General features: G+C 40.5%; 3 protein-coding genes across 3 annotated transcripts in view; 2 read left to right on the top strand and 1 right to left on the bottom strand.

The window, feature by feature from the left end:
• Positions 1-1,924: 1,924 nt before the first annotated feature.
• LOC111871834 (TATA-box-binding protein) lies at positions 1,925-15,584 on the bottom strand. Its single transcript, XM_023865204.2, has 6 exons — positions 14,832-15,584; positions 13,199-13,296; positions 9,500-9,743; positions 8,588-8,691; positions 5,001-5,095; positions 1,925-3,281 (listed from the first exon to the last, which is right to left on the bottom strand). Exons 1-6 carry the CDS (start codon positions 14,940-14,942, stop codon positions 3,205-3,207), a joined length of 729 nt encoding a protein of 242 aa, XP_023720972.1. The 5' UTR covers positions 14,943-15,584; the 3' UTR covers positions 1,925-3,204.
• Positions 15,585-16,123: 539 nt separating this feature from the next.
• Positions 16,124-19,057, top strand: LOC111871831 (probable ATP-dependent RNA helicase DDX23). Its single transcript, XM_033754430.1, has one exon. It carries the CDS (start codon positions 16,599-16,601, stop codon positions 18,903-18,905), a length of 2,307 nt encoding a protein of 768 aa, XP_033610321.1. The 5' UTR covers positions 16,124-16,598; the 3' UTR covers positions 18,906-19,057.
• Positions 19,058-22,381: 3,324 nt separating this feature from the next.
• Positions 22,382-23,594, top strand: part of LOC111871833 (ribonuclease Oy) — a 19,572-nt gene continuing 18,359 nt past the window's right edge. The window contains exons 1-2 of the mRNA XM_023865203.2: positions 22,382-22,531; positions 22,717-22,839. Coding sequence (XP_023720971.1) covers positions 22,778-22,839 — 62 coding nt within the window. The 5' untranslated portion in view covers positions 22,382-22,531; positions 22,717-22,777. The remainder of the gene's footprint in view (positions 22,532-22,716; positions 22,840-23,594) is intronic.

Genomic DNA, 23,594 nt, shown 5'->3' with positions numbered 1-23,594 from the left:
GATGTCACTGGAAAAGAAAGCACTATTTTCACATTAATGTGAGCACAAAGATTTCATAAAAATTAATTTATGACCTTATGTACAGCAGGCTTTGTTAATTACTCAGTACAGTTTAAAAACCAAAACATATAGCAAACATCCCTTATTAAAAAAAACTCCTTGGTTTTAGTCCACAAGCGAACTATACAGACAGAGCGACCGCCACTTGTCGGCGAAGTTAATGCCAACTTTAGCGCATAGAGGGTGTCCCATGGTCAGCACAACGAATTCCCATGGCAGTTAATTTCGGTTTTCTAGGCTGGAGTTGCTACTTCCTTGAAATAGCTCCTCAGTTATCCTCATGAGGCTGAGTGGACCCCGTTCCAGACCCCACTACTTCTCAGAAAATCTGGTAGTGCCGGGAATCGAATCCGGACCTCTGGATCTGTAGGCAGGAACTCTGACCACTAGACCACACAGGTGGTTAGCAAACATCCCTTATACAGAATTAAAATAAAAATTAACAATAATTTATGACACATGGAAAAGCTTAGGCATCATATAAATTGGGCACTCCTCAAGAGGCTGAGTGGACCCCGTTCCAGACCCACTACTTCTCAGAAAATCTGGTAGTGCCGGGAATCGGATCCAGACCTCTGGATCTGTAGGCAGGAACTCTGACCACTAGACCACACAGGTGGTTAGCAAACATCCCTTATACAGAATTAAAATAAAAATTAACAATAATTTATGACACATGGAAAAGCTTAGGCATCATATAAATTGGGCACTCCTCAAGAGGCTGAGTGGACCCCGTTCCAGACCCACTACTTCTCAGAAAATCTGGTAGTGCCGGGAATCGGATCCAGACCTCTGGATCTGTAGGCAGGAACTCTGACCACTAGACCACACAGGTGGTTAGCAAACATCCCTTATACAGAATTAAAATAAAAATTAACAATAATTTATGACACATGGAAAAGCTTAGGCATCATATAAATTGGGCACTCCTCAAGAGGCTGAGTGGACCCCGTTCCAGACCCACTACTTCTCAGAAAATCTGGTAGTGCCGGGAATCGGATCCAGACCTCTGGATCTGTAGGCAGGAACTCTGACCACTAGACCACACAGGTGGTTAGCAAACATCCCTTATACAGAATTAAAATAAAAATTAACAATAATTTATGACACATGGAAAAGCTTAGGCATCATATAAATTGGGCACTCCTCAAGAGGCTGAGTGGACCCCGTTCCAGACCCACTACTTCTCAGAAAATCTGGTAGTGCCGGGAATCGGATCCAGACCTCTGGATCTGTAGGCAGGAACTCTGACCACTATACCACAGAGGTGGTTAGCAAACATCCCTTATACAGAATTAAAATAAAAATTAACAATAATTTATGACACATGGAAAAGCTTAGGAATCATTATAAATTGGGCACTGTAATCGTCCAATATGGCTGCAAATTAAAGTAAGCACACAATAGTACATTCTCTCTCATCAGATGTCACCAAATTTTAATTGTTTATGAAATAAATGAGTGTGTTCCTTAATTACACTATATGCAGTAAGCTTTACTATCAAAATGGCTAAAATCTTCACTGCCTATCAACATTCTATATAATTCTCTAAGTCTAGTGGTTTGGGGGCTGCTACTATGTCACAGATGGACAGACATGATCACCACATGACGTTTTTATCTACTTTGCACAAAATTCCAAGCATGTACAATATGGGGTATTCATAGTGACAAAAATCAGAATGAAATACTTCAAACAGAAATGTGGTTAAGAAATGGTTTTTACTGAGAAGAGCAGAAAATAATAGAGCTTATAAACTTTAATTCATGTTCTTACCAATAGTAGCAGTTAACTTCACACTATCACAAGGAAATACTAACACTATGCTTACGGATATCTAGGTTTTATTATAAAGAACAGGTATTAATGGATTTTAAGTTTTTATTGTAACATATACAAAAAACTTGCACACAATGTTCATACAATGAGGCCAGTACCCATTATCATTACAAATACAACTACCACCAATGCAGAACTATTAAAAAATTCACCATCCGTTATATACAGTGCAGTTTCAGTTGGTGAAAAATTGCCTGAAGATGGCCTTGTAAGGATGAAACATGTTGCAATTAAATGCGATTTTAAGGGAATTTTAAAATAAAGGAGCGACTGTAAACAGTCTTAGGTTGCATTAGGAGCGGGAATAGCGTAGTGGGTATACTGACTGGCTGTAGCTACTGCACGTATGTAAGAAAACAAAGGTCCATACAAGACTTAATTATGAATATAAACATATATTACATTACAATATTGGAGATCTTAGACTAACAACTACATCAGACATCAGGTACATTTTCAGTAACAATGTCCTATATTCCCTACTGATGGGGATCCCACCGTACTGTGGTGGTGGAGTTTGAGTGATCCTGAGAGCTATGCTGACAGTAGTGTAGCTACTGGTAGTCACCCATGCCAGACAGGTCAAGGGGTTGGAGCCAGATGAAGAGGAACACCCCAGTCCTCCAGGTTGGGTGTTGGGCATGAGGCTAACAACCTCACACTGTAAAAATTAAATTGTTCAGAAATCAGATGATCGGCCTCGCATAGATGTAGAGAAGAATGGAGGCAGATTGTTCATGAGTCCAAAGCTCACCCTGACCTGTAGCGCCGAGGGGAAGGAAGGAAATGTTTTATATTTTGTAGCAGAATCCCCATTTAATGTTCCTCAATTTAATGTTAAAATTCAATGAACCCAAGTCAGTATCTATCAAACGTCCTATATTTTAAAGATATGTTTTCATGGTGGTTAAAATCTACACTGCAATCTGCAAAGAAAGAGCAGCGTCTTTCTAAATATCCATAACCATTCTTGAGACTGTACAATGGCATAACCCAGGAAATCACCATCTGAATCCATATTTTTAAGATTTCCCTTTGGTTAGTCTTGAAGTCCACTGTTTGCTAAACCAACCTAAAACACAGATATCACCACATGAAACAAATAAACCATTTTTATAAAAATATCAGTGAAGACATCCCCGTACGACCACACCACAAATACAAATGGGAGACTGCAGGTACAGTCCACTTGTTCTTATGCTCATAACTGGATGGAGATGATGTCAGCTTCCACCAGGGAAAAACCCTTTAGTATCCGTTGGATATATAAAGGCAGACACATTACTCTCCATAAATATATTTTTTCACTGTTTCTTATAACTCCTTAATATGGGATAAATGTTGTCAAGAGCTTCCTGCAAGTCTTCTCGCGTTCTTGCTCCTAAAACCAGAAAACACATAAGAATTAAATTAATGGACTTGCCTTATAAGTGTGAAAACCTTAGCAGCTTACTCCCCTAACCACTGCATACACCCAATCCCATAGTAACACACTAGACGCATCTGGACAAATTTCAGGTAAGGTAAACTTGTGTAAGCACAAATTTCCTATTAGGAAAAATGTAACTTAATGGAAAAGTCACGATGAAATCACAAGAACCCCTCCTCCCCCAAAGAAGCAGCCAATTTAGTAAACACCAGCCCTACTTTAAAAACTGTGTTAAACTTAACTTATGACACTTGGCAATTTGTGTGCAGGCTTATTTTAAACTACAACCAACCAGTATATGATAAGTGAGCGATTGAACTGTTTGTCCCACGTAACTATAATGTATTTAATAATATTATATTTCATCATCCTCTTGCGTTGATGTTATCACTCGTTCACACATTTCCATCTCTTAATGCAACCCAACACCATTCACAATTTCTCCTTTATTTTAAAATGCCCTTAAAATCACATTTAATTGCAACATTCTTCAGCCTCACAAGGCCATCTTCAGGCAAACTGTTCACCAACTGAAACTGCCACACTGCACCAATTCATATGAATACAAGAGAGAGGCTGCTGACTAGTGAGAATTATGCACAGAGGGCGCAGAACATGAATGCCACAAAACGAAAATAACGCTGAGTGAGAAGTGTGTGTTCATTCTCAGACAAACACATTTTAGTGCGAACGACAATATGGAATAGCATGGGGTGCATTAACATACGAACCAGTGCAGTGTGGCAGTTTCAACTGGTGAACGACTGCTTGAAGACAGCCTTGTAAAGCTGAAACATGTAATTAAATGTGATTTTAATGGCATTTTAAAATAAAGGAGAGACTGTGAACAGTCCTGTGTTGCATTAGAGAAGGAAGTGAGTGAATGAGTGATAAAATGTATTTTTTATGAAGATGAGTTTCCTCCCACCAGATTGTAGCACAGATCAATTCTGCATACCCGAAGTCAGTTACAGAGCTCTTAAGGCTAGAAGAAAAAAGATTTGTGCAAGGCGTCTGTTACTTCATAAACAAAATTCCTAATGTCATTTAAAAAAATAAATATATGCACAAAATATTAAAAGTGTATTCATAGTAACAGTAATATTAACAGAGTTAAGAGAGATGTTCAAAAATCGCGGGATGACCGCTATGATAGAATAAGATGTTTATAAGAATGTGCTACAGAGTCCCAGAAGGGCAGCCTGGGCCATTTTTGTATATACTTGAATCTTTTAAATAAAAAAATATATATATTTTTTAATGACTTTATGCATCTCTTATGCGCTACAGAAGGAATCTCCTGGTCACATCCCTGAAATAACAATCTTTAATGTTTTGTTCTAATAGATCTGGCTCAGGATAGGGACCAGCAGAGGGCTCTTGTGAACACGGTGATGAATCTTCGGGTTCCATAAAATGCTGGGAAATTCTTGGGTAGCTGCAGAATTGGCGGCTCCTCAAGAAGGGCTCAGCTCCATCAGTCAGTCAGTCGGTCGGTCAGTGAATGAGTGAGTAAGTAAGTAATGCCTTGTGCTAATTTCCATTAACTTCTATCCATTCAAAGGTAGTACAGATTCCTATCTACTTATTCTCCAATATCCTTGCAGTACAATAAGAAAAACAGCTAAAAATCTAACAACTATAGCTACTAATCGTGTAATATTTTCTTACCTGTCATAACCAACTTGCCATTCACAAATATAAGTAGCACTACTCTTGGTTTCACCATACGGTAAATTAGACCAGGAAAAAGTTCAGGCTCATAGCTGTAAAGAAACATACACTTAATTATTTTTTTTTAATTCGCATAGTGGGGGGTGGAGTCCAGTTGGGTCCACTCGGGACGGCGGCCGCTGATGGCCTATTGTACCTGTCCCAGGGGATTATGATGATGGAGAATTTGGCTGAATGAAGACTGGCAGGGGAAACAAAAGTACTAGGAGGAAACCTACCCCAGTGCCACTTTGTCCACCACAAATCCCACTTGACCAGGTCCGGGATCAAACCTGGGCTGCCGCGGTGGGAAGCCAGTGACTAACCTCTTCAGCTATGACGCGGCCCTTAAAGACACACTTCAATATTTCATTCAATCCTCAGCCACACCATTCATGGCTGACATTTTAGACATTATTCAGCACAAGCTTTTTTTTTTTCAACCCACAGTGCTTCAAGAATCCAGTTGTTTCCTTCTTTGGGGAACATGATAAACTAAGTTATTCATCAAGTTGATTTGTTTAGTGCTAACAGTCTGGATCTGCATCTGATAGGGGCTGAGTTTGAATCTCAGCTCAGACAGTGAGTACCTCGAGTGAAAAATTTGTTTGTGGTCTTCCCGTCCCTCAAGCAAAATGCTTCGATAGTAGCTTGAATAGGTTGCAAGTGCTTTAATCCAAATCCTTTCCAATTATCCTATCATTCAATGCCATATATTCTAGGATACTCACAAAAAAAAAAACCGCCCACCCCCCAAAAAACAGGCCAATAAATCATACCTACCCTTGTCTAAGTCTTGAGACTCTCTCTCTCTCAAGCCAATAGGACTCCTTACTTTACCATTACCTGACAAATGACACAGAACCACATTAAATTTGAGCTTCTCATAGTAGTGAGTATAAACAGTACTGAGAAGCTGTAATGATGTGGCTTCTTCTGGCTACTTGCCCAGCTTACTCTTTTACCCAGAAGAAGGAAGCACTATATCCCTTTGAAACGTTGGTGAACTTATACTGAGCTATTGTTACATCCCATCTTCAAAACAGTGCCTATATCCAAAACACTGTGGTCTGAAAAACTGAGACAATGGACAATGCCCAAATTATTAATAAAAAAAATATCAGAAACCTTCAGACTTACCTCTGTCACACCATTTTAAATATTCAGGATAGGGACCAGTGGCAGGCTGTTGTGAACATGATAAAGAAACTTTGGTTCCATAGAAGTCTGTAAATTTTAAGTACCTGAGTGACTATTATTACCTGCTCAAGAAAACTACAGTTCATGTAGTTTACTTAAGTCACTGATGTTATAAGGCTAGTTAATGACCTCAATATATTATAGTTAATTTATACAACCACTCTACATTTCAGTAGGTTAAGCATAGCAAAGATTTAAAAGATACATATCTAAAGCAAATAGAAACACTTACATCAAGCAAAAGAAATATCTTTAGCAGTCAGCATAAATACTACCAGGAGACTATGTTACTTTAAAAGATATGAATTAACTTTTAACTATTTAATCCTATTTATTAATTTAATCTTGGTTTACTTGACAACACTTCCAACTGGTAAGGTTATTTGGCATTAGAAAGTAGGATTAAAGTGTAATAAACTGGAGATTATGTGGATGGAAGTGGTTGTATAATTATTGAAGCAGTCACTAGGTCAGTATAGTTTGCTTGTGGACTAAAAGCCACTGAGTTTATTACACTAGTATTCCCTTAGAACGAAAAAGTATAACTTTGTATAGGCGGCATTTGTGTAACTATACAAAACTTCAGTCATGGTTGTCACTCTCAGGACTGAGATTTCAACCCATAGCCTTGTAAATACCAAGCAGATGTACTAACCAGTCGAACACAACATTCATTCTATAGATTACAAATTGCTTTCCTGAGATACTTTACAGCCAAAAATAACTTCTTGAAACCATACTATATGATGACAATCAAGGTTTCATTACTTCTGCTCTTTCGATGCAAAAAGACAGCCTCCTCTATAAACACGATAAACTACTACATGGCAAAGTTGATAAAGCCAACCTTGTGCTTAATTAATTATGTCATGAAGACATATGGGGGAGTGGAAGTACAGGTCCACCACTCTTGACCTTGGCACCAGAGGGAGGTAAGTGATCAGCTTCAGGTCCTCCTCCTTTTGCCCCTTAGGAAACTGCACCCGATATCCACTGGATAAGAGGCTGGGTGGCTTCCAGGGCCAGAATGGATACCATGGAGAAGAGAAACATCTTGCTCCTGCAAGGTATCAAATCCTGGCCATTCACATACCCTGGCGCCGACAATGGAATAAGTGCTTGATTATGACATGATTTCTCAAGAGCAGCTGCAAAATTCTATGTTTCGGTGAGAAATTAATACTTCTGTGCAACTGGTTTTCTGTTCAAGTCCTGCTTTAACACCCAAAGCCTGGATTTATATAACGCAGCACTGTGATATGAACCGTACGTTGTAACATAACAGAGCTGAAGCATGTTAACATTGTAAGCACAGATGTAAATCACTATTCCAAACAAAAGAATCTGATTCAAGTGACACCCAGTTAGTGAGGCATCAACAAATAATGAACTCCTTGCTCACAGCCAAAAAACTGCCCATCTTTCAGGCAATCCTACAGTTCATTACTGTTTGCAAGAGCCCACAAACCAGCCCTATCCTAAGAGAAATTAATAAAATCAACATATGCACACCATATCTTTATGATCGATATTATACTCCCCAACTACACTTCCATTTTCCTAATGGTTCCTTACCCCTCAGTTTTCTGATCAAAATTTTATATGCATTTCCCATCTCTCCCATGCATAAGTCACCTTACTCATCCTAGTTTATCTAAGCATCACTAATGAAATTATAATCAGCAGAGCTCAAATTTCTAAGCTCTTAATTATGTAATTTTCTCCAGCCTCCTGTTACTGCGATAAAATCTTCTCAGGCTATCAGTTATGTCAGCTGGTTAAAAATCACTAACATTTCAGAGACCGCCTCTGTCACCATCAGGTGTGAAATGGTCCCTGTAATCTCAGTAACTTTTAACTAACTGACATAGATCATATCTCGAGAAGTTATTGATTTTAGCCACCCTGAAACCTTCTTATCTACTGTTACATTCTTAGGGATAAATATTCTCCTCGGCATCTTGTTTTCAATCCCTCTTGCACTCACCTCATTTATATCATGTACTATGGCCCTGGGGTTGACTCAGCCTCTAACAGAAATGAGTACCAGGAATCATCCTAGTGGTAAAGGATGGTGGGCGTGTAAGGCTGACTACCTCAGGACCATCTGAGAGCCCAATGTCTTTAAAATGTTGAAGCCTCGACGTCTCACAACCCTACGGGCCTCCACAGCCTGTTATATGGATAGTTTTACCCTTTTACTTCCCTAGGAGTCTCTTCTCTTTATGATATAGGCAGTAAACAATGTCACTCAATACCAATCATACCCCTTCATACATGTGTTGCTGCTTTCTGAAGGCTCCGAAAGCATCTATAAAAACTGATCTAGTTTTCCAACCACACACCTGCTGAATTGTCCATGTACTTGGTTGAGGCCTTCCACTCGTATAGGAAACCTCACGTCACATGTTCCAACAATGTTCTGAATTTTAAAATCCAAAAACTGTACCTGGAAAGGAATATTTAAAGCATTAAAGAATGATATAACACCCAACATGCTTCTCCAAAATGAAATATTTGTACACTAATTGCTTCAGTATAATCCTGAATATATAACTATACATCCTTTCATATGTTACTACATAAGGTTGAACCAAGCAGTAGCAAAGTTGGCCGAGGCACAATGCTTCAAGCCAGAAGGTCATGGTCTTGATTCCAGATGAGGTCATTGGATTTTTCAATTGACCTAATCCTTCCAGCCGCACTATGGCCCTGGGGTAGACTCGGCCTCTAACAGAAATGAGTACCAGGAATCTTCCTGAGGGGTAAAAGGCTGCTAGCTGGCACATAAAGCTGACCTCACCAACACCAGTGAGCCAGCTGTTTAGAAAGCTAACACTATCTGTCTAACAGGCTGTAGAAGTCCATAGGGTTGAGAGACATTGAGGCTCACAAATTTTCTAGACAATCAGCTCAGAGATGGCGGTAAGGTTGTCAGCTTTAAGTGCCAGCCGCCCTTTACCCCCAGGAATATTCTGGTACTCATTTCTGTTAGAGGCTGAGTTAACCCCACGTCCACAGTTCGGCTGGAAGGATTAGGTCAGTTGAAAAATTCAGTGACCTCATCGGGACTTGAACCCATGACCTTCTGGTTTGTTGCATAGTGCCTCAACCATGTTACTGGGTGCCGCAAACAGAAAATGACAGTTTCATAAATTCTGAAAATGTTTAATATCTAATATATGTTAATATCTAACTCAATGATCTTCTGTTAAAGGGTTCTAATACCTCTCTTATAAGACTGTTATGATACTTGCCGGAAATCCAAGCTTCTGTATGATGCGAGCATATTTTCGAGCTGCTAATCGGGAATCAGCTTCATTCCTGGCTCCAGTGATAACCATTTTACCTGACCTAAACAGGAGGGCAGTAGTGTGTGGTTCTCGTATCCTCATAACAATACCCGAGAACCTCGATGGGTTGTACTCCGAATTACGGGTACGAAAGTTTATCTTCATCAGATCCAACGGGCAGGCCAAGTTCACCGTTGAGACCACATTTCTGCAAAAATATAAAAAACTGTCCATGTTCAGTGTAACCCTTATCATCATAGCACAGATCATCAGGTTGCAGATGGATGTTGTCCGTGATTAATTAATTAAGCACCATGCCACAAAGATGTCTGGGGAGTGGACGTATAGATCCATTATTCTTGATTTCAGTATTAGATGGAGGTGAGTATTCACCTTCATACCTTGCTACATAAACTGCCCCCAGGGGAAAGAGCCCCTGGTACCCATTAGACAGGAGGGTGGTTGAACTCTGGCGACAGTTTGGACACCGGGGAGAAAAATCTCTTGTCCCTACAAGAAATTGCACCCGCAATACCCAGCCTACAGCATGTCACTATACCGACTGAGCAATCACAGCTCCTGCAGATGCAAATGACCGCAAGATACGGATAGCAATTTTGATTATGATGCATTAACAGTTGTGGGCAGCCAACAAGAGCTGATCCTTCAGCTTGGGGGCTCGGCAAAGAGCTAAATTCTCTCACCTTAAGAAATGTGATACACGACCTCAGACTTGATAGGCTTGTGTGAACACAGTAATGAACCCTTGGCTTTGTAAAGGCAGGGAATTTTTATTGACTAGCTGAGCAACTATCAGTTTTCCAAGGGTTCTGCTCTGTGAAGTGCAATGTGTAATGGGGGGTTCACATTGGGTCAAAATCCTAACTAGACAGGATATCTGAGGACTCATCAAGACTGCTTTCTTACTACAGATTTGCTTTTGTACACATCTTGTGTTGTTAATATTATATTTAGGTAACATAAATTTGTAGTGTAGCAATGAAATACATTAAGCTGGCATTCTGGGCTTTAGTACAGATGTCAACATGATTGAATTCCACTTCAATTATATATTTTATTACTACTTCCAACTGTAAATATCTTAAACAGTATCAAATTACTATTATTACCATTACACATAATTTCTGTAAAGCACATATTTCTCAAGTAGTGATTCTGTCTACATTAAATTTATTATATCAATCTCACTCTTGCCATCATAGCTGTATTCATGATTTTTGACTTACAAACATTATCTAATCAATAATTTATTTTCCATACCCAGTTTCAAGGGGCACGCAGTAGCATGGTTGGTTGAGGCACTTTGCTGGATCGAATCCCGATGAGCGGATTTTTTCAATTTACCTAATCCTTCCAGCCGCACTATGGCCCTGGGGTCGACTTAGCCTCCAACAGAAATGAGTACCAGGAACATTCTTGGGGGTAAAGGGCAGCCGATGTGTAAGGCTTACAACCTTACCGCCATATACGAGCCGACTGTCTAGAAAATGTGGGAACCTCAACCTCTCACAACCCTATGGGCCTCCCCAGCCTGTTACAGGGACAGCTTTACCTTTTTTTGCCCAGTTTCACATGCCTAGTGCCAATTCATTAATGACTGTCATTAAATCAAGTAATGTGAAACCTGTGAACCAAGGCATAGGTGCGTGGACAATATTAAAATGCATCTTAGAGAGATAGGATAAGATGGTATGGATTGGTTTGATGTGGCTAAGGATAGGGACCAGTGGAGAGCTCTTGTGAACATGGTAATGAACATTTGGGTTCCATAAAATGCTGGGAAATTTTCGAGTAGCTGCAGAATTGGCAGCTCCTCCAGAAGGGCTCAGCTGCATGAGTAAGTAAGTAACTGAAAGGTTAATCAAATACAAGGCTGGGATGACCTCTGTATTGATCATATTAAATTCTGCAAAAATTAGTAAAATATTTGGGGGGGGGGAAGGGAGGGGGACAATATGATGATCCCAGCCCTACTTTTTTCCTATATGAAATGAAAAACAGTTTATTCAACACATTTGTCTGATTGATGGCTTACACTATCCTATAGTTTGCATAAAAGTATGGGTAAAGTTATCCCTGGGCTTCACTTAGTTAAGTACTACACCATGACGACTAAGGGGGAGCAGAGGTACAGCTCCACCATTCTTAACCAGCAAGCTTCATTTCCCTGTCACGTTATACAGATGGTAAAACACGCCCCTGTACCCAAAGTATAGGAAGGTGGGTGGGACCCAGAGCTGACCCTACCAAAAATCAAACACCAGCTCCTCAAATGCTGAGCCCACAGCCTAACCATTATATAAACCGAGCTATCATGCCTGAAGCTCTGCAAATTACCAGTCTTTTCCGCTTATTTTTTTTTTATTGTTAAGTGGGGTGGGACTAAGTCCCTTGTACTGCGGCCACTTCTGGCCTACTGTACCAGCCCCAGATGATAGGTGAGGGTCTTTGTGGAGCAATTGGTGGAATGAAGATTGGCATGGGAAATCGAAGTACTCGGAAAAAACCTGCCCCAGTGCCACTTTGTCTACCACAAATCCCACTTGACCAGACCTGGGATAGAACCCGGGCTGCCGCGGTGGGAAGCCAGCGACTAACCACTTGAGCTATCGCTCGGCCAGTCTTTTCCACTTACTTTGCAGCTTTAGCACATTATGAGCCGACCTCCATCATTTCAACACACAGGAACCCTTAGATACTACCCAGAAAACAAAGGAAAATGAAGAAAAACCGAAACATTCTGAGCATGATTTGAACCAATGATTAAAGCAAATCATGTGGCAACTAAGATCATTACCTGCCTCTAACTGAACAGCAGTAAATATTAGATCAGAGCCATTATACTCGTATTTCACATTCTGAGCAACTAAAGGAGTTTTCTTCATCCAGTGGGTCATGGGCCATTCCTGGTTCAAGACTTAATTTACACCAGTCCACATATCTTAATCATCAAACAAAAAAAGAACTCTGTGGTCTATGGTCAGAGTTGGTGGCTACAGATCCAGAGGTCAGGATTCGATTCCTGGCGCTAATAGATTTTCTGAGAAGTAGTGGGTCTCAAAAGTTGTCCACTCAGCCTCATGATAATGGATGACCTATTTCAAGAAAATGGCAGCTACCATCTAGAAAAGCAAGATTAACAGCCGTGGGGATTCATTGCGCTGAGCACGCGACACCCTCCATCTGCTAAAGTTGGCACTAAAGTTGGTATCAAATTATATTTATTTTATCACAGATATATTAATATTTTCTAAAATGTGACTTCTGTGTCTTCTTTTCGGTATAACTAAAAACTTTCTGTTGGTCTAACTAGTTTCTTGTTCAATCTCTCTCTCCTCCCTCCTACTTTAGGACAAGTACAATTACATATATAAATACCAATTTGACAATCCAGGAAATTTCTGACACAATATTTTATGTGGGGCACACAGCAGTGTAGTTGGTCATGGGTTTGAGTCCCAATGAGGTGGATCTGTTCAACTAACCTAATCGCCCTGGTGTTGACTCAGCCTCTAACAGAAATGAGTACCAGGTATCTTCCTGAGGGGGGGGGGGTTAAGGGCGGCCAGAGCATAAGGCTGACAAGCTTTACCGCTGTCATGGCTACAAAAGAGATGCTGGTCTAGACTCAAGTATACTTACTGAAGTGTGGGAACCAATCCAGGATCTCCTGTTACAGGTGTCTGGGGGGTAATTAAAGAATGGGGTGCCACATGTGTTGAGGGTCGAGGTACAGCATTCTGCAAATCAATAAGCACACCATCAACACATATCAATAAACACAAATCATATATCCTGCATGTATTATAGTTTTCACTGCCAGATATATATTGTATCTCACACATCACATAACAAGAAGTTCTGTAAAGAACTGACTGACCACTTTCCTCTAATGATGCATCTAACAACTGATCTGTTGTTGTATGTGTATTTGTTACTGTGGGTACCTGTTTAACAAGCCATTGCTTACCAACATTATGTGGGATACATGAACAGATTAACACACACACACACAGCAGAAGTAGCCTAACAGAAAAACTGTTAAGAGACCGTGTTTTCTCTCTGGTCAAACCTAAAGTTACATACACAGGACAACCATAGAGTTGGAAGACCCAATTATCCAGCCACTGTCTGTCTTCACAGCACCTCTCTGACAGTACTATTTTGGCTTTCAGGTGTCATGCCATGGCACATATCTGTTCATACAGTATCACGGTAGAGTAGTTGGTTGAGGCACTATGCTACAAGCCTGAAGGCCATGGATTCGATTCCCAATAAGGTCACTGAATTTCTTAATTGACCTAGTCCTTCCAGCCACAGTATGGCCCTGGGGTCGACTCAGCCTCTAACAGAAATGAGTACCAGGAATCTTCCTGGGGGTTAAAGGTGGCCAGCGCATAAGCCTGACAACCTTACCGCCATCTGCGAGCCAACTGTCTAGAAAAATGTGGGAGCCTCGATGTCTCACAACCCAATGGCCCTCCATGGTCTGGTACAGGGACAGCTTTATTTCTCTTTACAGCATTGTAATAGCTGTCTCTTCTGGCTTTCAAAAGTTATGTGGGATATACAGACAGCAAGGTGACCCCATAGGACTCCTTTTTATTTTTTCAAAACAAAGAAAGCAGGCTAATGATGATGCCTATAACCTATTAACATAATAGACTATAGTGAATTTCTGCTCACCAACTTGCAAAATGAACTTTCTTCACGCAACTGCAATTCTAAAGCCATATATCTAAGTGACTGTAAAGTTTCTTGAATACATCAACTCCTCTGGACTTTACAATAGTGTTACAGGCCATACCCACCTTAAAGTGGTTACTGTACAACACAGTTTGTACATGTATACTACAGCTTGCAATGATACAATGTTAAAGCTTTACAAATTCTATTTGAAAATCAGTTATTTAGAGGAGGACAGGCCGAAGGACACTCTTACAAATAACAATTTAGTAACTATGCTTCCATACATACATATATAACCACTATTTCTATCACATTCAGAAAAACAAAAGCTATCATCTAAAGTTAATTTCCAATAACCACTAACTACGCCAAAATAATTATTCTTCATATGTTGCCACAGGTGTTCTCTCTCAGCACGCATATGAACACTATGCTGTTTTGAAATACACTTCATTTGGAATAAACACCATAATAACTACAGACCAACATCGAGAGGTCAATATCAATCAGTAAGAATTCTGACAAACCCTGTGCCCGTTAAAAAACTCCAGCACCCGCAATGTATACTGTGGAATGTTACACTTACTGATGAAGGTGGTGGCATAACACGTGATGTTACGGTGTGCTGTGGCGAAGTAAAATGTTCGACACTCTGAACCTTACTTGATTCTATCCCCCTTTTGTCGGTTTCGGCCATTATGGATTTCACAACTTAAACACGAAATACACGCTTGTGTATTAATGCCGCTACACACACTGTAAAATACAACCCGATAGAAGTTTTCTCATAAATAAACTGTACACAAGTACGGCTACACTGCTTTTGTTCGGTCAAGCTGGTGACTCTTTAACAGCTTGTTCAACGTGTCACTCTTAACATAATACTTTCACGTCATCTTGATACGTAATTCTACAAACACACATTCAATCAATAACGTGTTAAACCTTTCATTAGTTTAAAGAACGAATCATTTTTTCACCCTCCACGCTTTTGTTCAACTGGCCATTCCCTTCTCCATCTTTTACTCAGAACTGCCAACTCACATCCCACAATTTTTATTCACGAATTCTCGAGGTTCTCTCACCAAGTACCCAGTTGACAACAGTAATCGCTCACTTCTCAAGCTCATCAACTGTCGGTAGATGAAAACCCTTTTGATATAAACAAATCGCGATTACCTGCAACCAAAGCAGATTAATAATTCTAAAAACCACACAATCTCTATCACCACGCCTCACACGAACATTCGTATCGCTTCGTGCATATTCGGCATTCAACAGCAACTGTTTACCTTTTCGTTACCAGGCTCTGAGAACGGATTACTAGATACTTAGCAGGATTCTTATATGGACGTTTGGCAAGAACGAATAGGGTCACTAAGTGAAAACTGCAACAGAATGATACAATATAATATTAGGGAGTTACTAATTTGTCGTTACGCATATGCGTAGCGGCAGCGTCAGGAAACTGACATCGAAACGGACTACGTATAAATAGAACTAAACTATGAAGAAAGCCGTCTTCTGGGATGTGGCGCCGTGAAAACCTAAAATCTTATACAGAACTAAACTACCTCGTAAGAATAAATGAAGAAAATATGAACTGAACCCTTATAAGCAAAAAATTTTCCCCCTTAAAAACAAATGTTACTTGTTTGGCAGTCGTGAATTCGCCTTTGTCATAACTAGGGACCGGATTTTAATGCAAATGCATATTTCTTTCTTGCAACCTGAAAGTATGCTCGTTTGGATATATGTATGAATTACTTCATTTCTTAAATTTTGGACATGGTTTGATGGTGCATATAAATGCATATTTTGTCTGTTTTATGAATAAGCATCATATTTTCGAAGATCTCTATTTATACTGCATATTTCCTTTCTAAACTGTTTATCATATATATTGTGACGTGGATGACGCAACGGGAAGTGGGGGGCCACGTGAACTCTGCGTCTCGCGAGTGACGTCACATAACCCAACTCCTTCCATCGCTAGGCAACGCTCGGTGAACATCCCCTCCCCGCGGTGTTTCTTCATGCTGTGCCGACTAGAGCCGAAGCACACTGGTTACTACACACCAGTAAACAACTCTCGACAGCGTTGCCCAGCAACACCTGTAAACAAGGCGACTAGGCAAGAGGGAAGCGAGGCGTTTCCGTTGTCTGGCTGAGGGGTTATAAGAGAACTACACTGCCTAAGAAGACAGTTGAATTTTAACAGTCGCCCAGTTCAGTTGCAGCGAGCGAATCGTGAACGCGGAAAGAAGAATACCGGAACGCGTGATTAGAAATGATAGTGTGAGAAGGCATCGGGAGTCTTCAGTGGCAAAACACGTTACACTAATCTAAGGGCATGGACAAGAAGCCACAACGACGTAGTCGTAGCAGGGAAAAGGAAAGAGAGCGTCGTGAGAGACTACAGCGGTCTCGCAGTCACTCTAAAGAGAAAGACCACGGAAAGAAGAAAGTTAAAGACCATGGAAAGAAGAAAGTTAAGAAATTGAAAGAACAGTTTCGCAGCAGAAGCCGAGAGCGAGACAGGCATCGGCACAGGGACCGAAAACGCACCCCTATCCCACCTAGCATCATGAAGGAGGAGGAACCCAAGAAGGAACCATTATCACTCGAAGAGCTGCTTGCCAGGAAACAGGCTGAAGAGGCCGCTCGCAGCAAGCCCAAATTTCTGACAAAGGAGGAACGTGCAGCTGAGGCTTTGATAAAACGGAAACAAGAGGAAGAAGAGATACGACGTAAGATGGAAGAAGAAAAGAAAAGGCGGGCTGAATTTGACAAGGAGGCCAAAAAGGCATCTGATGATATGCGCAAGGCAGACAAAGATCTGGATCGGGACAAAGACGGCTTTAGGAGGTGGGACAGAGAGCGTGAAAATAAGGACAAGGAGGAGGACAGCCAGTACTCAAAGGACAAGCAGAAGGAAGTGGAGGTCATAAGAGAGTGTTATCTAAGACCAGTCGAGAAGATACGCCGTGTGCGTCGGCCCAATGACCGCAAGTTTGTGTTTGACTGGGATGCTTCAGAGGACACATCTATCGACTATAATCCCCTCTACAAGGAACGGCATCAGATTCAGTTCTTCGGTCGAGGTAATGTTGCGGGTATTGACATCAAGACCCAGAAACGAGATCAGTCCAAGTTCTATGGAGAGTTGCTGGAGCGACGACGAACTGAGGCTCAGAAGGAGCAGGAGAAGGTGCGCCTAAAGAAGCTCAAGAAGAAAGAGGAGAAACAGAAGTGGGATGACCGTCACTGGTCTGAGAAGTCTAAGGATGAGATGACGGAGAGAGACTGGCGAATATTTCGAGAGGAATACAATATCACCATCAAGGGTGACCAAATCCCTGATCCAATCAGGACCTGGAAGCAGTCTGGAATTCCTAATGAGATTCTGGAGATTGTTGAGAAAGTTGGCTATACTGATCCCACTCCTATCCAGCGACAGGCCATTCCCATTGGCCTGCAGAATCGAGATATCATTGGTGTGGCAGAAACAGGTTCTGGTAAGACACTGGCCTTCCTGATTCCTCTGCTGACGTGGATACAGTCTCTGCCCAAGATTGAACGTATTGAAGATGCTGACCAGGGTCCATACTCCATAATCTTGGCACCCACTCGAGAACTGGCTCAGCAGATTGAGGAGGAGACTAACAAGTTTGGACAACCACTTGGAATCAGGACAGTGGTTGTGGTGGGCGGATTGTCCAGGGAGGAGCAGGGCTTCCGCCTCAGGATGGGATGTGAGATTGTGATAGCAACACCCGGTCGTCTGATTGATGTGCTTGAGAACAGGTACCTGGTACTAAACCAGTGTACCTATATTGTACTAGATGAGGCTGATCGTATGATCGACATGGGTTTTGAACCAGATGTGCAGAAAATCCTACACTACATGCCAGTCACAAATCTGAAGCCAGACACTGAGGATGCAGAAAATGAGATTAAACTGCTGGCCAATTACAACTCAAAGAAAAAGTACAGACAGACAGTCATGTTTACTGCCACAATGCCCCCAGAAGTGGAGCGTCTGGCTCGTACATACTTGCGTCGCCCAGCCGTTCTCTATACTGGGTCTGCTGGCAAGCCAACAGAACGAGTAGAGCAGATGGTGTACATCCTGTCGGAGGCAGACAAGAGCCGCAAGTTGCTGGAGATCCTTGAACGTGGTGTCACACCTCCAGTCATTATCTTCGTAAATCAGCAGAAAGGGGCAGATGTGTTGGCAAGGGGGTTAGAGGAACATGGTTACAATGCCTGCACACTGCATGGTGGCAAGGGCCAAGAACAACGAGAATACGCACTAGCAAGCCTCAAGTCGGGCACCAAAGACATCCTTGTGGCCACCAACGTGGCCGGTCGAGGTATTGATATCAAGGACGTATCCATGGTCATCAACTATGACATGGCTAAGAGCATAGGAGAGTATACCCATCGTATCGGTCGAACGGGTCGTGCAGGAAAACATGGTATGGCAGTCTCATTCTGCACCAAGGATGACTCTGAACTGTTCTATGACTTGAAGCATACGATACTGTCTAGTCCAGTGTCGACATGCCCTCCTGAACTACTGAACCATCCAGATGCTCAGCACAAGCCCGGCACTGTCGTAACAAAGAAACGTCGGGAAGAGAAAATATTTGCATAAAGAGACCAGGGTGAAACCACCTGAGGAAGCAACATTTATATGAACTTTCATACAGAATCACGAAAAGTTAAACAGTTCTGTCTAGTATGACTGCTGAAGATTTTTCCTATTTCAATTATTTATGCCCTTACATGTTTCGATCTTATACAGTTAGAAGCCATTATTACAATACATGTTCTAAAAGTTAAAATGTATACATACAATATTAATAATATACACTTAAGTATAAAATCTAAAGTCTTTACAACTACAGTGGCTGTTCCAATACATTAAAGTATTTATAATTGGTTTGTTAAGACACTATTAAAATTCGTAAACTACGCAGGTTCGTGTCGTGCCTCTTGTTATTTCTTTTGACGGGGGCGAATGTGTGCCGCCTTGTTCCGAGAAGAGGGTTCTTTGATGTAGTCCTGTATGTTTGTGGCGCGCTTAACTTCGCCGACAAGCGGCGGTGGCTCCATCGCTATAGTTCGCTTGCGGACTAAAGCCACGGAGTTTTTAAACTTTTGAATAACGACAAACGATTAGACAATATTTCTGCAGGATAAGCACTCAAGGGTATTATCTTATGGAATATGACGCCGTACAAGCAGGTTGAAGTTTATCTGCTTTCGGTAGAAGCGTACTGCCTCCATTTTCAGGATTGAAAAATAAGTCAATTATGCAACCACCAGGCAAGAGATTTCATCGGTCTGTCAGCCAAAAATCACTCCAATTGGTAGGAAAATTGCTTCCCACTACGCAACATTTCCCATCTGTCTACACTTACGTATTGACTGCACTGCCACAAGAACGTCCATCCTATCACGTCTACACTACAGTCCTGGTGATTAAAACACGACGGCATCCACTGATAGTAAATAACAAAACAACGTGTACTCTCGTCAGCGTCATTTCACAGTTTCCCTTGATTTATGCGAAGCCCTTTTAGCGGCAGATATTCCGCTGTGGAAACTAACCAATGCTACTCTGAGATACTTCATAGAGAAGTATACACAGTGCGAAGTGCCGGATGAATCTACTGTGCGCAGAAATTACGTGAAGCAGTGTTATGATCTTACAATTGAAAGCATTAGAGATAAGATTCAAGATAATTTTGTGTGGCAACATTGTGAGGGACGGTTTATAGCAAATTGTATAGTTGGATCCCTTAATAAGAATGAACAATCTACCCCATATCTTCTTGCGGTAGAGCAATTTGAAACCACAAATAGCTCCGCAGTTTCCGAATTTTTTATCAATTCCATGAATTTACTATGGCCGAATGGCATTCAGTATGAGCGCGTATTGCTCTTTGTGACTGGTGCCACAAGTTATATGATGAAAGCCGTACTGCTCTTAAAGTTATATTTCCAAATATGACACATTTGACTTGCCTTGCCCATGGGTTGCAGCATGTTGCAGAAACAATTCGTGCAAGTTTTCCGCTTGTTGACAAGTTGGTGTCTTCTGTGAAGAAGGTATTTGTTAAAGCGCCATACAGAAAACAAGCCTTTAAAGCAGTAGCACCGAGCGTTCCACTCCCGCCAGAAGCAATTTTAACGCGCTGGGGCACGTGGCTGTGTGCAGCGAGTTATTATACCGAACATTTAGAAACAGTTAGGAATGTCGTGAATACATTTGATCCCAAAAGTGCAGCATCAATTCAAATTGCCCAAGTTGTACTAAGAAAAACGCAGAACTAGAAACTAATCCTTCCCATATATCCGCTCACTTCTCTCATCTTCCATCCGCCATTTCCTCACTGGAGGCAAGTAACAGCAATACTACATTGTATCAGCCGTTAAGTGTCTTCAAAACCACTGTATCCAAATTGAATTCGGTTCCTGGAAGAGCTGGTGAAGTAGTAAAGGAAAAAGTACACAGCATTCTTTCAAAAAATCCAGGATATGAACAAATTTGTGAAATTGAGGAAATTTTGGCCGGTAAACGTACTGAACTGCCAAGTAAAAAATCACTAACAGTGGAGCAAATAGCGGCTTTTGTACATGCGCCCCTAAGTTCCTGTGAGGTGGAAAGAAGGACATCTTACGAGACAACAGGGGGCGACTTACTATGGAAAGCCTAAAACATTTAGTAATTGTGAACTGCAGCAGAAGAGAGGTCGGAAGTTCGGAGAGCAAAATATGAGTACCATTGGTTTTTTTAAATTTGTAATGAAATATGTTGGCTTTGTTGCATGATTTGTATTTAAGTATAGCTTTTTATTGCAAGTGAATAATTCAGTGATTACGTAAAATGAACTTAAATATTGATCTGCTAGTCTTTAAATAATGTAAAATCAATTTTAATATTTGATATAACATTTTATGTGCACATTTTAGTGCATATTTCGGAAGTTTTTCATGCATAAATGCATACATATTTAAGGGATTATTAGGGCATAAAAATCCGGTCCCTAGTCCCAATATCTGCGTTCCGTACTTCTCGGTATTCCTTTTCCCTTCTTTGCCTCGTTGCATACGCCAGAAACAGTCAACGGCCTTCGTAACACGCGTCGACGGTCGGGTTCTCACATTTATAGAAATCCAGCCTAGTTCGATTTTCTCCAAACACACATTTCTTAAAGAAATTAAGAACTGTTTTGCAAAAATTACTACCATAACCATTACCACTTGTACTCGGCTTGCTACAAAGCAACATGTATTCAGACATTCTGAATCAGAAAATGGGCCTTCTCGATACTACAAAAGAAACTCCGTGGCTTTAGTACGCAAGCGAACTATACCGACCGAGCGACACCCGCTTGCCGGAAAAGGTAGTTGGCTTTCTCAATACTATGCTTTATTAAATACAAAATCAATCTTGGCTTGCATCCTGAGTATACTGTTCAAAGAGAAGTATCAAAACTGCCACCGTCTCGGATTATATGAACATTTTTAAAATCCTTAAAATGATAATCGCTTGGGCTTAGAAATGTGGGACTTGCTCCTAAGCATTAAGAAAAAAAGTCGCCCTTCCCTTAAGTACATGTTTAATCTCAGCTCAGAAAAAAATTTGCGCGAGCGCACATATTTCGATACTTACAGCAGAAGGGGCCTTCAAATGAGTAACACAGCATGTTTCTTACGGGCTATACGTTATCAACGACCACCCAACCCAATCAAGCGACATGAATCCTGGTATGAATACACAACTCAATGTTGAATTCTGTACTGCACTCATAAGCAAAGCATATTTTTGGTGGTCCCAAATTATACAGGAAGAACCAATGCAACGCAAGAAATACGATATAATCTAAATATTCAAATAACATGGTTTATGGGCCAAACATAATTTCACACATGAAACAGGAGTATAAAATCAAGTTTCACGATATAAAATCAAGATACAAACTTACCATCCATACAATATCATTACTAGTAACATTTTTGTAATAATCCGGTTGCACTGTTCTTTCATGTAAGCGACTATGCGACCTCTTTCATTAAGAATTAGAACTGTTATGCGAATACTTCAAATAACTCCGTATCCCTCCGTCAGAGATCGCGACAAGCTTCCCTTCCTACCTAAATGTTATTAACCTGCAAGTCAGCTGATAAAAGTAGTTGCTCTGTATTCATAACAGCAAGAACAACCCTCTGTGCAGCACTGCAAACGACACAACGGCCCATACATCCATAAAGGTACACAAACATTTCACAACACTGTTATAAATCCATCTTGTTGGCTACGTATGTATTTTGCATTACATACTTTTAGGATATGATACTTAAATACTTTCAGTATGTCAACGACAAAGTGCATGGTAGGAGCACTTGAAGTTTTCCCATCACAGTATTCTTATAATTAACGAAACTGTCTGTTTCAGAAAAACCTGCCCCGAAGGTATCTAACTGTACCTACTTGCCTATATACATCATTTATTAATTATGTGCAATTTCTCTTCGATATCACTTCTACTGATTTCTGTTGGATACATATATATTTGCAGGTAAGAACATACGCATAAGGGGATATCTGAAAATTAAACTTCACATGATTATGGCATAAAATCAAACTGTTTTGGAACAGATGTTTAAGTTTTTTTTTTCTTTTGTGTGGCATACGGTTACCTTTAATGAAATATTTACAATTTCAGTTCCTATGTTATTAAATTAAAAATAATTAATCAAAGTAAAAGTTCTTAAGTATTGGTAAAGCATATATATGGTGACCCTACATTTGGGCACACTGTTTTAAGTGAAGACTGTACTTTAGTTAAAGAACTGCTAATTTCTGAGAATAAACTTTTTTCATATCATTCATGAACAAGAACGCAAGAATACATAGTGTATATATAACAGGCGTGTTTGGTAGAAGGAATTATACATGAGAAGTCAATGTCCCTTCATCTTCAAATTTCTTATAAGAAATTAAAATGAAGCTATCCTGTGTAATGCTGGAAGTGCCTTATTTTACATCATTGGGATAATTAAGATGAACTCTTCTGCTATAATAAACAAACAAATTCACACAGAACTATTCACTGTTAGCTCATATTCAAACTGGCATAAGTCAATACTATATAATTTGCTAAATGACATGACATGCATGAAAAGAAAATTAAATTTTAATAAATAAATAAACATATATATATATATATATATATACAGGGTGTCCCAGGGGGAATGTGCCAAACTTCGAGAGGATGTTCCTTATGTTAAAGTATGCTGATATAACCCAAAACACCTATGTCCAAAGTTGAAC

This window comes from Cryptotermes secundus, unplaced genomic scaffold (assembly GCF_002891405.2).
Source record: "Cryptotermes secundus unplaced genomic scaffold, Csec_1.0 scaffold1242, whole genome shotgun sequence".
Classification (NCBI taxonomy): domain Eukaryota; kingdom Metazoa; phylum Arthropoda; class Insecta; order Blattodea; family Kalotermitidae; genus Cryptotermes; species Cryptotermes secundus.
Note: the sequence above shows the minus strand (reverse complement) of the source record. Positions and strands in the feature narration are given on the sequence as shown.

What these genes read in the sequence shown, in the direction of transcription:
- LOC111871831 (XM_033754430.1), top strand. Translation starts at nt 16,599, where the DNA reads ATGGACAAGAAGCCACAACGACGTAGTCGTAGCAGGGAAAAGGAAAGA.
- LOC111871834 (XM_023865204.2), bottom strand. Translation starts at nt 14,942, where the DNA reads ATGGCCGAAACCGACAAAAGGGGGATAGAATCAAGTAAGGTTCAGAGT. An exon ending in TACAGAAGCTTGGATTTCCG is followed by an intron (nt 8,692 to 9,499) that starts GCAAGTATCATA and finishes ATTCCTTTCCAG; the next exon opens with GTACAGTTTTTGGATTTTAA. An exon ending in GTACATGGACAATTCAGCAG is followed by an intron (nt 5,096 to 8,587) that starts GTGTGTGGTTGG and finishes GTTTCTTTACAG; the next exon opens with CTATGAGCCTGAACTTTTTC.